This window comes from Lupinus angustifolius, chromosome LG09, assembly GCF_001865875.1.
Source record: "Lupinus angustifolius cultivar Tanjil chromosome LG09, LupAngTanjil_v1.0, whole genome shotgun sequence".
In the NCBI taxonomy this organism is placed as follows: domain Eukaryota; kingdom Viridiplantae; phylum Streptophyta; class Magnoliopsida; order Fabales; family Fabaceae; genus Lupinus; species Lupinus angustifolius.
The window spans coordinates 20798753-20812004 of record NC_032017.1 but is presented as its reverse complement, the minus strand read 5'-3'; the positions used below and the strand labels follow the sequence as shown (position 1 = coordinate 20812004).

Genomic DNA, 13252 nt, shown 5'->3' with positions numbered 1-13252 from the left:
TAATAATAATATATAATTCCATGTTATTGTCCATTTCTCGTTGTTAATTACATTTTTAAGGGAAAATAAAAAAATATTCTTACATTATCATTAGTTTATTCTTCTTCATCTAAATTTCGTACTCCCAAACAAGGGAGAAAATTTCCTTCATTTTCTCATTCTTTTTCCCTCCTAACTCCCGCCCTAAATGGTAAACAAAGCACATAATAAAGTCACAATAATAACCATATATTTAATTCACTAGATGGGGTAGGCACATATTTAAATATCTAAATTAACTTCAATCAAAAGTTTGTTGGTAAAAAGAACTTCTATTAAAAGTTAAAACATGTATGAAAGAAGAAACAAACTTATCTTAATAGTTTATGACATTATTATTCACATATTTTCAGAAGTTAAAAATGTGATGTTTCAAAACCTTCATGAAAACTGCTGTCAGATTGATACAAACCCTAAATGTGTTATATGCATTATTATACAATAACAACTCACAAATACTTATAAAAAAGCAACACCATTCTAGCAAATAAATTTTATAATATAGTTTCTCTGCTTAACTACCACCAAAATATTTGGGTAGACAAACAATGCTTTAGTACCTTTCTTGAATTTCTGGAGAAATAAATCAAGACATATATCTACACTCATTGCTGATGAATGGGTAGCAGCAAAGAAACAAAAATAGAACTACAAAAAGGTGAGACACACTATAATATCCTAGTAGGGGATATATTATATATATATAGATATATATATATATGTGGAAGAAGTAGAATTATTCCTTTGGGGCTGCAATGAATTGAAGGAGTTCATCACCTTTTCCTATTTATTATTATTCCATGGTCAAATAGAACCTATGATTCCCTTTTACAAGCTTTATGAAGGAAACCCAACTTAGCATAACTTGGCATGTTGATTATCTCTTCAAACATGAAAATGCTATAGGTATATGCTTGATGCTGGAAATATCAAACAACTCTACAAACCTCTGATCTGAAACTCTTGCTTTGGCAGCTGCAAAGCGCTGGTACTCATCAAACACTGATGACAAGCACCATTTTTGCAATTTTCTATAGCATCCTACTAAACAACCGGTTCGGTGCTGCATATAGGGAAAAAAAGCAAAGAATGTGACATGAAACCTCTTAGTTTATGTTATATGTGTAACACAATTGACAACTTTTATGTAATACCCCGGCTTTGACATGCGACTTCCTAGACCCATGAATACATTGAGCATATCACCCACAAGCTTAAATACCTCTGTACTATTTTATTTCCCACAAAGAGGAGTCTTCCGTGACTCGAACTGTGGCCTTAGGGATAAATAGTCACTTTACCCATGAGTCGCTACCATTAAGCTACCGACTCATGGGTAAAGTGACTATTTATCCTTGAGGTCATGGGTTCGAGTCGTGGAAGGCTCCATTTTGTAAGGAATAAAATACTGCACGTGTATTTAAGCTTGTGAGTGGCGCGCTCAACGTATTCATGGGTCTGGAACGTCACATGTCAGGTTGGGGTGTTACCTACAATACCCGTTATGTTAATTTAAAAAATTGTCCTAAAGTTGTCTGTTGTAAACAAATTTGTTAGAAAATGTCACACAAAAAAGAAGCTGCTAACCTTTCCACGTTTACAGTGAATAATGAGAGGGTGGTTCCTGACATCTACATTATTAAATGACCAAAAGTTACTACTCCTAACAAAAGAAGTAGTTCAAATTTGGGTAGATAAAAGTGAAGAGTTTTAGCATACCAAGAAGAACTTTTAGTGCTTCACGGATTGTGTCCTCTGGGATGTTTACAAAAGGCTCCTGTGTGCACAAATTTCATAAGGTTAAAGTATTTAATATGTACACATACAATTTGACATTCTCAAATTAAAACTTGCTATGCCAACAGAGTAATTTACTATCCAAAACAAAGTTCATGGACTAGAGAGTAGAGACTCAGTAATTCAATAATATCATAAAGGACCAAGTATTCAATACATAAATTCAATAATTTAACCATGTGTTTTTCTAATAATACCTCCTTGCCTTTCTTGGGTTGATCATGATTTTTATTCTGTTCCATTTCTTTACTGTATACTTGCATTATTAGAGGGCAAATTTCTGCTTGAACAGGATAAATTTTTGACATATCCACACAATGGTCCCATATACAGACAACAAGTATAATCAATGATTAATTATTCACAAGGAAAAATTTGACATGCCAACTTGGATTCCATTGACTATACTTTTGCATGCTAATGCTAATAAGAATGAGGATATTTGAGTTTTGAAGACAGCTCTTAGACCCAAAAAATATGCTCAAGCAACAATAATGGATCTACTCAGTAATAGTAACCAGAACAAAAATGACATGATAATATTGTAATGATATCTGAAAAGCTGTGATGGTAAATTTAGCAGGCAATAGTTAGAAGCACAAGTACATATATTATTTCAAAACCAGTATATAAAGTTTGGACATTCTAAAGAGTTAGATCCAAAGATTCAAACAATGATAATAGGAACTTTCTACCATGGCTCTGCTACACCTTATAAAATCCACTTTGATTAAACAGTACTTGACTGCACAGAATTCATGTAATGGCCCCATCTCACAAGGTCACTAATTATTATCCACAACTACTTCAAGAAAAAATGTCATAGAGTACAAAGGATGAGAAGGACTGGTCAATTGGATTAGATATCCATTGATTTTTGTGCAAACTATCAAGCCATGGAACAAAATCATCAACATAAAATTGACATGATGAATTATGTAATAATAGTATATAAAATTCTCACAATATCATGTGTGTATTGACAGGGACTTTTGATGGGAAAAACCGTTATGTTATCTTCATCTATTAAAAAATAAGTTATGAATAAATGGGGACTTTTAGTTTATATAACTGATTTTTAACCTTAAAAAAATAATCTTTATCTATTCATGTATGACTATGTTTGTCATCAAGAACCGTTGCATATGTTCTTCTCAGAACACTCCAGCGGTTTCGCCGCCGTATTTAATTGGTCAAAAAATACTAACCTATTAAAAATATTTAAACAAATACTTTTCAATTCTATTTTTTTCTACTTATCAGATACAATGACCCATAATTTTGCAACAAATAACCCCATTATTAGTCTTAGGTTCTATTTTTAGGAACAACACTTGATGGGATTCGTGAATAATTTAGTGTCCTAGGATTATATACGTTCATAAATTACTAATGATCACAATATATTAAGAAAAGAAAAGAATAAAAAAGGTTCAAAGACATAGATGTATAGATATAATAATACCTTATGACCCTCAATTCCAAATTGATAAAGCTTGATCCCATTAGAGTCGAGGAACTCCAAGTTGGTTTGTGGGTATGGTTCAGGACACAAATATCTAAACAAAACCACAAAAGGAATAGGAAAATAATTAGCATAATAAGAAATGACAAAGAATTGCATAAAGAGAAAATAAGTGGTGATTGAATAATATACATGATAGAACGGAGACGAAGGGTTTGGAGAAAGGAGAAGTTATCTGGTTTAGGGAAACCAGAACGATAAATGCCATTATCCACCATTGCAAAATTGAGGGGTGGAACGAGAAAATCATCACCTTCCACAATAACCTTCTTCTCATCTTGAATTTGGATCTTCTTTTGGCACATGGGTGTGTCTTGGTTATGATGATTATGTTGTTTGTGATGTTTTACTTGAAGTTGTTGGATTTCTGACACTTGCATATCAAATATCTAGTTGGAAACTCAGACACAAAGGTAAGATGTTTTGTGTTTTGTATTAATTAGGAGCAAAGAGAAGAAAGTGCAAAGAAAGTGTTTTTGATGTATTGTGTATAAATAATAATGATAAGAAAGGGAATTATATAAATAAGGGAAAGTATTTGGGTTGGGATCTAAGAGGATATTCCTTAAGTTGCTACTTGTACTTGGTAGTTGGTACTATTAGCTTTGGCTTTGAGAGTTACTACCCTTTTCTTCCCTCAACCTTCATATCTCTTTTTCTGACCAATCATGCTCATAATATATGGAGTGACACAAAGTATGTGGAACAGTGCTCCCTCTGAAACAAGAATGTTGATAAAAACAAACAAAAAAAAGTGCGTACTTTGATTGGGTTTAAGGGAAGTGGGTAAGGCTGTTAAAGTGGTAATGGTAGATACAAATGAATGGAAGTGAAAGAGAGAGTTGTGGCTATACTTATTTATATACACATTTTTGGGGGTGGTCAGAAAACTGAAGGGTTATGGTTATATTCAAGTCAAATAGGATATTCTTTTCATTTTTTATTAAAGGGTGAATAATAACTTTTTTATCTCACACTTCAAATTTGAGGAAGAACAAAATTTAAGAAATTATTATATACCTATTAAGAAATTGATTCTTACCAAATAAACATTTTTTCAGACAATCCAAATTTCCTACATTCTAGCATAATTATTTCCAGCAACATATATTATCTATAAACAAAAAATTTAGGTGTAATATGTTTTTAGTATACCTCGATTTTGTGTTTGTAGATAGTTTATGGCTTCTGTTACTCGAAATGATTATGCTCTACTAAATTTGAATTGTCTACAAAATTATTTATTTAATAAGAATCAATTATTTTAAATTTATAACGAAAGAAGAGAAAAGTGTCTTTGACTGTTATTTTCAAAATAAAAAAGTGTTTCTTTTAACAGAAAAATCCAAAACAGAATCAGTCATACGAAAAGTTCATTAAGGTAATCAATTATTAATAATTAGCTAAACAAATATCACAACTTAAAAAGTTGATATAATGATTTCTCTGGCCTTTGTAATGTTTGGCAATGGAAACTTCTAAATTTATTCAGTAAATAAAAATTAAAAGAAACTTTTATATTTTAAAAGTGAGTTTGAAGTGTTTGAAAATTAGATTTTAAAAAACCACTTCAAATAACTCTTAAAAAATCATAAGAGTTTTCAATAATCTATTTTCAGATTTTATATTTGTAAAATTTATTAAATTACATTAATTACACTAGACTAAAATATTAATAATTTATAAATTAATATTTATAAGGAATATTTAACAATTTTATATGATCAAAAAAATAATTATAATGATAACAAAAAAATAAGTATAATTATCCATATGTTAAAAAAAATTATCTTTCTTAAAACTTCCTCACCTTCTCCAACTGTCAGCAACACTTTTCATTTTCTTATATTATTTGTCGTTTTCGGAAAATCAGAAGCATTGCATAATTTGTTTTCTTGTTTTCCTTTTTTGCCTTATAATGTGATACATTACTTACTTAAACTAGTAAGATATTATGTTTACCTATTCTTATTCCAATAAATATTATTAAATATATTTAGTTCAAAATAATAAAAATATATTGTCTTATTTAGGTAGTTAATATTTTAATAGGGGAATCAACTTTTGTTGGAAGAGACAACTACAAACCTTATAGTATGTTAATAATATTAAAATCTTTTATATTTTTATATATAATTTTTTTGTTTCCCACAGTTATCCTCGTGTAGGCAATTATTTTTGAGTCGGGAACATCCACTAGTATGTAGGACTAACTCTTTCACCGAGTATTTTTTTTATCCACAAGATCCGAATCCGAGACTTTGCTTAAGGGGAATCAAGCATATACCATTTGAACCAATATCTATTTGTATTATAATTTTATATTATCTATACATAAACTATTTTTCCTTTAATAAGTATCTTAATTTATATATATATCATGTGAGACAAAAATTAAAATGGGACAGAATAATTTAAATCATACATGCGAATGAATTGCTACAAGCTCATCAATTTAACCAACAAATTGTACTGTTACAATCAATCCAACATGGATGACAGACGGCCAAGAGCTTAAAATAGGATTAACTGTTTCATTTTGTCATAATCTAATGAAAATATGCTACCAACTTGAAAAAAATCAAAAGAATATAAATAATTTGTTTATATTATTTGGTTGGATATGATTGGTTTGCTATGAGAATATGAAATTTTTCACCATTTATTTTTAATTATTATTGATTTTTCAACAAAATGATACAAATATTAACAGCTATATATATTGATCGTATATAAATTTTTACACTAATAATAATGTCGTGATATTATGTAAATTAATATGTTATTTGATAAGGGGTAATATTTACTGATGGTTCATCATAGACAACACATATCCTGTAAAACAATGCAACAATAACTGAATTAAACTACACCCGCTATATTAAGAACTAGTTTTTTATGCATATAAAAACTACATTAATTGAACCAATGCTACCAAAGACATTTAAATATTTTTTATTACATGTATGAGGAAGGTTAGAGACCTATTCTTTTTCGATTTGAACCACATGTTACAGACAAAAAAACTCTTCTCATTTACAAGTTACATAGAGAGGAAAGATCCCAACTAAACTAAAGTTCAATGAAGAAAAAAATACACCCTCTAGGTCAATAAACTTATAAGCCCCTGACCAGAAGAAATACAGAAATTCAATTCCTTTCACGTAAGTCATAAGAAAATGTGTTTGGGCAATTCAATCTTTTCTACACATTTGACGGAATTTTCAAAATCATATTTTTGAAGAGAAGGTGCAATATATTGCTAAGTGATAAAGATTGTGTTAATTTTCTTATACATAAAATAGTATATTGTAAAAGTTCCTTTAAAAAATTCAGAAAATAAATAAAGAAACATATTCCTTCAAATAAATATTATCTTCAACAATAATTTTAACAAGAATACTAGGAAGTTTAAATATAAACAACATATGTATTGAAAATAAGATATTAGATTTTTTTTGTTTCACACATGTATCCTCGCACTGGAACAATTATGTTCAAGTTGGGAACATCCACAGGTATGTGGGGCTAACTCTCCTAGCAGATGTTTTTTCATCCACAATACTCAAACCAACGACCTTACTTAAGGGAAATTAAACATGTACTACTTGAGAACCAACACTCATTTATAAGATATTGGGCTTTGGTAGTGTGGCTTTGTTTTTTGTTGTTGTTGAACCTTTTATCTTCTATTATGATTTTAGTTTGTCTTGAGCACATGATCGTGTGTTTTTAACCTTTCCTAAAAGGTGGGTCTAGCAGCTTCACTAATATTGCTAATTATAAAAAATTAAATTGATTATGTGTGCTTGTGTCACAATTATTATTGAATGGGTTAGTGATCAATGTTATGGAGGAAAATAGAACATTCGGAGGCATATGCTGTTACAGGGAATGAGGAAGAATCCTATTTTGCTACGTGGAAACTTATTATATATATAAATAAGTAAACATTATTGAATTAACACCACTTGTCCCACTTTTAATATCACATAATTCTTGCATTAATCAAAATAAAAAGTTACACTTAATGAGAAAGAGAATTTATAAAACCAAAAAATATTTTTTAATATTAATCGATTAATATAATTGACTTAAGATATAGATACATGAAATTTTTGAGATATATTATAATTTTTAAACAACAATAGGGACTAATGGTCAGGAATGCGAGGGCTCTGCGCCACATACAATGATACAAACCAGCTTTCCCACGCCAGAAAGTGTAACAAAAAAGTGTAGCAAAAAGATTCTCTACTTCAATTATTACTTATTATTGTAAGCCCTCTATTTATGGTTCTTATCTTTTTAATAAAAAATATTATTTTTAAACCTTTGTTATTTTATATTTCTTAAATAATATTAAATATGATGTAATATATGCATTGATAGAGTATGAGTTTTATATATTATACTAAATCATTATTTATTCATATTTAATTATTAGCGACTTTTTAAAAAAGTTATATAATTGAATGATGAATGGTGTAATAAATTTGTATAAATATTTACACTAAAGTGTAAAGGTGTTATGCTCAAGATTTGTACAAAAATAATATATTAAATATTATTCATTCGTAATATTATATTTAAAAATAAATGACGATTAAATATGAATAGTAAGTGATTAACATTATAAAAAACTCTAAATGCATATATTTTCTCTTATTAAATATATTCTTAATATTTTTACTCTATATTATTATTACTTTTATATTTCAATAAACTATTCACTTTCATATAGTAGTGATTGCACTATTCTAATGATGATTCAATAAGAAGTAAATATGAATGAATGAATAATTTTCTAATTTTGATATAATCTTTTAGAACCTTGAAAGTTATAATATTTTTACATATTTTTATTAATATATGTGAATTGTTTAAAGTGATTTACCATGGTTGTTATTTTAGTTCCATTGATAATTATTTTTATACATTCTTCTTAATATATGTGAATGATGGAATAACAATGTAAAATACTTTTACTAATTAGTATAAATCCCATAAACTATTTTCTCTATTTTATTGAAAAATTAATGAATTACCAATATCTTGCTTTACTTTACTTGGCTAAAGCATTCTAACATGAATAGCTATATTTTAAAATTCTGTCTTGACTTGTTGGCTATGGCATATATAACTTCAAGTTCAATGGCTCATAATTACCCATCACAATTAAAGTCCTATACGATTCAAATAGAAATGTATCATACCTTAGCTTTTTCACTTATTTTATGCATTGTAAACCAGACATTTTTTTCTTCTACATAAAGTGCAATTTACCTTTAGAGATATAGATACAATAAATAAGATAAAATAAGAGATAAGGGTAATTAGTTCTTAATGATATGTTTTGGAATTTTAGATGAAAAAGATGTTTCTTTTTATTCAATTGTATTTTGTTCTTCATAATTTGGGAAAATAGTGTCATCCGATCCCATTCCATCACTAAGAATTGCCGAATGACTCGAAAATACAAAAAAAAAAATGAAATATTAATTTATCACATTTTATTTGGGAAAAGAATTTAGATGAATTTTGGAATTATAAAAAAATAAGACTAATTTAACTCGTTTTCCCAATACTACATTTATCCAAAAAGCAGCATAGAACCCACGGGAACTATTTTTTTATTTAAAAATGCTAAATAAGCAAACTAAAATCTTAAAATTATTTTACTATGTCTCTACTCTACTGTATCTGAAATTAATACTTTCTTCTCTTTTTATTTAATTTTATTCAAGAGTGTATCTTCCATTGAAATTAATTCATTTCGACATTCTAGAAATTAAATTAAGGAACGAAACACCTATCACCATAAAATATAATACTTTTATACATTACCTGATCCCTAATAATAGATACCAAATATTAGGCTTTGTTTTTTTCTTTTTCTATGCCTTTGTTTATTTAATGAATTCCAAGCCTTTGTTTTGGATCTATATCAATATACCCATATAACTTGGCATTAAAAGCTCACATGGCACATCAATTTACACAAAAGCGATTAAAAGCCAATTTTCAACCTAGCTTTTAGGGTTTGGTAATATGTTTTAGAAAATTTATGGTTTAGTTTAATTAATTTTAAATGATTGATTTGATGGATGATTATTGTTTATTTTCCTCTTGTTTCGTCCAAAATCTTCTCATGCTGACACAGTAACTAGTCATACTCTTTTGTCGTGGATATCTTTTTGTCACATTTTGGTGATTTTATTCGATTCTATTTTACACAATAACAGCCCCATATGAAATTTATAGTGAAAAAGAACCAATAAGTGGAGAATATTAATTAATTTGGCTTTAACAAGTTCAGTCTTTTCAACAAAAACAAAAAACAATTGAAGTTGTGTCTCCTTTAGCAGCTCCACCCGTAACATAGGATGCTCATTTTCTTTTTAATTGTTTTTTAAACATAAGCACAAATTTATTTTTTAATAAAATAAATTAAACTGTATGTTTTTGTCAATGTCTTATCCTATGAGTAGAGAATTAACATTTTTCGGTTGGGTGCATGATTGACATCTCAACAAATATCAATCATAAAATCAATTTTTTTTTTATTTTTGGTCTAATATGATATATGAGGATCTAATAAGATTTTAAGTATAGCTATTGTTAGAGATAAAATATATTTTTAAATACAAAGAAAGAGAAGTATTATATCAACCCTTTAAATTTCCATAGTTAGATGGTTTATATATGTATATAACAAGATGAGTTTGGTGGCAAGGATGAATCCATAAAGTATTAGAGGAGAAAATGAAACTTTTTTAAAGAAGATAAAAAAATGTCTTAAAAAATTGAGTTTTTTTTATCGTGACGCATGGATTAGTTGAAAGTTAAAAACAATTAAAAGTAATGTTTTTTTGTAAAAAGAATATAAGTACCACAAATATTTAAAATTATAAATATTATTAAAGTTTCCATTATTTAACAGTTTTACCAATTACTTTTACATATTTTTGTAGAATTGCTTTTATCCAAAAATTAATACGTGCAAGAGTTAATTTTTACTATTTGTGTGTGTGTGTTTTAATTTAGGGTTATATGTGTAAGCTAATATAAGTTATGTAATATGTGTCTATAAAAAAAAGTTATGTAATATGTACTATGTAGTTATTATTTTATCACAACACAATAATTTTTAAAAGTGAATTAAGCATATGCTGCATGCTTAATGCTATATACCTTTATGGACCACTGGCCGTGAATAAAAAATTTCATCAATTTTGGAAATATATGTGAGTCATGATTTTTGGACGTGACAAATAAATTCATTCACCCAAATTATTAAATTAAAAGCTGATTTTCACATTATTGTTAAGTTAGCTCATCATAGTCTACATAATTTTATGTCAAATGATGATTTGAAGATGAACTCTGAAATGAAATGATTCGGGAATTCCAAAATAATTAGGGAAAACATAATTGATTATTGGAGTGGCGTTATGATAAATCTAATGAGTATTTGGTCACATCAACTTATGACTTGTTCACCCAATATCATTACATTTTGCAATGAGTATGTTGAAACTTTTCAACATCTTTTTTCTTCTTTATTCAACCTCACTTATTCGGCTTGCTATACAATTGATTAAACGTCAACAGAGCTCTTCCTTTCCAACCCATCCATGCATCATTTTTCTTCTCACATAGGTACCATACTACATGGACGATATTTAAATCTTTGAAGTATCATTTGACTAGTTACTACCTAAGCTATTTGGTTATGTAAAAATGATTTTATATTTAATTATATTCAACCATCTCTTCAGAAGATTCTTGAATCTAAGGTTAAATCTTAGTTTTGAATCAACTGAAAGATGGGCAAGGATGCCATTACTTTTTCAGACTGGGTTTCTAAACCCATTTCTTGCCTTAACATCGACTTATAATGATTTCGTTTGAAGTTCTCTAACCAATTTCCATTTTAATAAAAATATTCTTTTGTCAATCAAAAAATAAAATGAGGTATAAATTTAAAGGTGAAAATGAAGTGTCTTGAATCGACTGAAGCGTGTCAAGAAAAAAAAGCAGATGAGGTATGACATTCATTTGCATTTGTTTATTGAGAGTAAAATCTATATACCGACGTGTAAAGATTTAAACACATGCATTACATTTTTTCAAAAGGTCAACAAAATTAAATATCAATGATAAATGATGTAATAGAAATGTATAAAACTCATACATTGTCAGGATATACATTTTTTCTATTATTTATAATGAAAATGAGCATTATATTATGAATGTAAACCTTTGTTCAACCAGTGTGAAAACTACGTGTGTGGATAATTTCCATCCCCATTTATCAACGTAACTACACCTATATAAACGTCTCTAACTATTATTATATAGTTACAGAATCCTAACTATGGTTTTCTATGCGTGCACTCAAAATCAAGAACCAAAACTTAAGTATAGTCAACCTTTTTTCGAGAACGAGATTCTCATTACTTTAAAATATGTATACGTCATCATACATATTAAGTAACTATTCAAAGCAAACTTTTATAAAAATAATGTAATTATTATTCTTGAAAAGTGAACTAATTTTTAAGATTTAGTGAATTTCTTAGGGTGTACTATAAGCACATTATAAAAATCCTCGTAAGAATTTAATACTTGTGTGTAAAACCGTGAACTTAGAGGACGAGTATACTACCATTAAACTAAAACTATTATCTCAATTATTTTACAAAAGATTCACATTAATCCATTCAAGATGCATCTTCGGACTTAAGCATATGATTGAGAGTCAAATTTAAAAAACTAATCTATTAGGTGAGAGAACTTTATGACTTAAGTATCACACTAACCTGATGGTAGCCTTTTCTCTTGATGTACCTTAATTTAAGGTATAGGTAAACCTTTTCGTGACACATGAGGAGATTTTAACCCAAAAGACTAGTCTATATTAGGTGGGAGAGCCTCATGGCTTAAGTATCTCCCTGAGTTTGATATTCTATTCAACATGAGACTCCTAATAGTACATTTGGCACTGCTTATACAAAATGCATTTGTTTAGGCTTTTTAAAGAGGACAATTTTAGTGTTTGATAAACTCTTGACCAATATAATTTTCTTTCTAAACAAATTATCATTACTTTTTGAAGTAGGTTATTTTTGTCAAACTTCGCTTATAGGTTGATCAACTTAAAAGTCGTGCAATTATTAATTAATCACTTCTACACATGGTAGACAACAGTGTTCAATGCAAAGATAAGTTAGTTATATGAATGTAACTACAAGAATTTGATAGATAATATTTTGCTTCAAAATATGAGGCACCAATTATTTTCTTATGTTGATTAGTCACATTGCCTTTGTCAAAAGTAGACTGATATAATAAATGTTGGGCCAAAATTTTATTGGAATTATTCTTCAAACAACAAAATGAAAGGTTAAACAAATAAAAAGACTTGTTTGCTTTTGCAAAATCTAAATCACAATGATTAATCTCGAGATAGTCCATGAAAATAAATAGTCCATGATCAATATCAACCATTTATCTCATTTTCTACAACTATAATGCAGAAAATATAGTACTATAAATAGAGCCATATGTATATTAAATAATAGAGTACTATAAGTTCCTTTGAAGTTATGAGCTGCATTTGTATACACAAACCAATAGAGAGAAAATGTAGAATTGACTAAGTAATGCGCATGCAAAGTATTTCTCCTTATCCAAATGACTCAATAATAGAGAACATGTTGCACTATTCAATTATTGTTGCGTTTGTTACAATGTTTATGAGAACGTGGGGATGTAACATTAGTCATTTTCCTTCATTCTAATAGGTTCAAACTTGTAGAAATTTATAAGAACAATGTCATCTAGTTTGACCTTAATACACAAGAGCATGCGTTTGATATTTTCTGT

General features: G+C 28.2%; 1 protein-coding gene across 2 annotated transcripts; it reads right to left on the bottom strand.

Annotated features, from left to right (window-relative positions):
- Positions 518-4000, bottom strand: LOC109356784 (probable tyrosine-protein phosphatase At1g05000). 2 transcript variants are annotated; one of them, XM_019600321.1, is made up of 6 exons: positions 3494-4000; positions 3302-3395; positions 2034-2159; positions 1759-1816; positions 1627-1670; positions 518-1102 (listed from the first exon to the last, which is right to left on the bottom strand). In XM_019600321.1, the coding sequence occupies exons 1-6, from the start codon at positions 3739-3741 to the stop codon at positions 917-919; spliced, it is 756 nt and encodes a 251-aa protein (XP_019455866.1). In that variant the 5' UTR covers positions 3742-4000; the 3' UTR covers positions 518-916. The 2 variants fall into 2 exon arrangements, with proteins under 2 accessions (XP_019455866.1, XP_019455867.1); XM_019600322.1 differs by lacking the exon at positions 2034-2159 and having other exon boundaries at positions 3494-3998.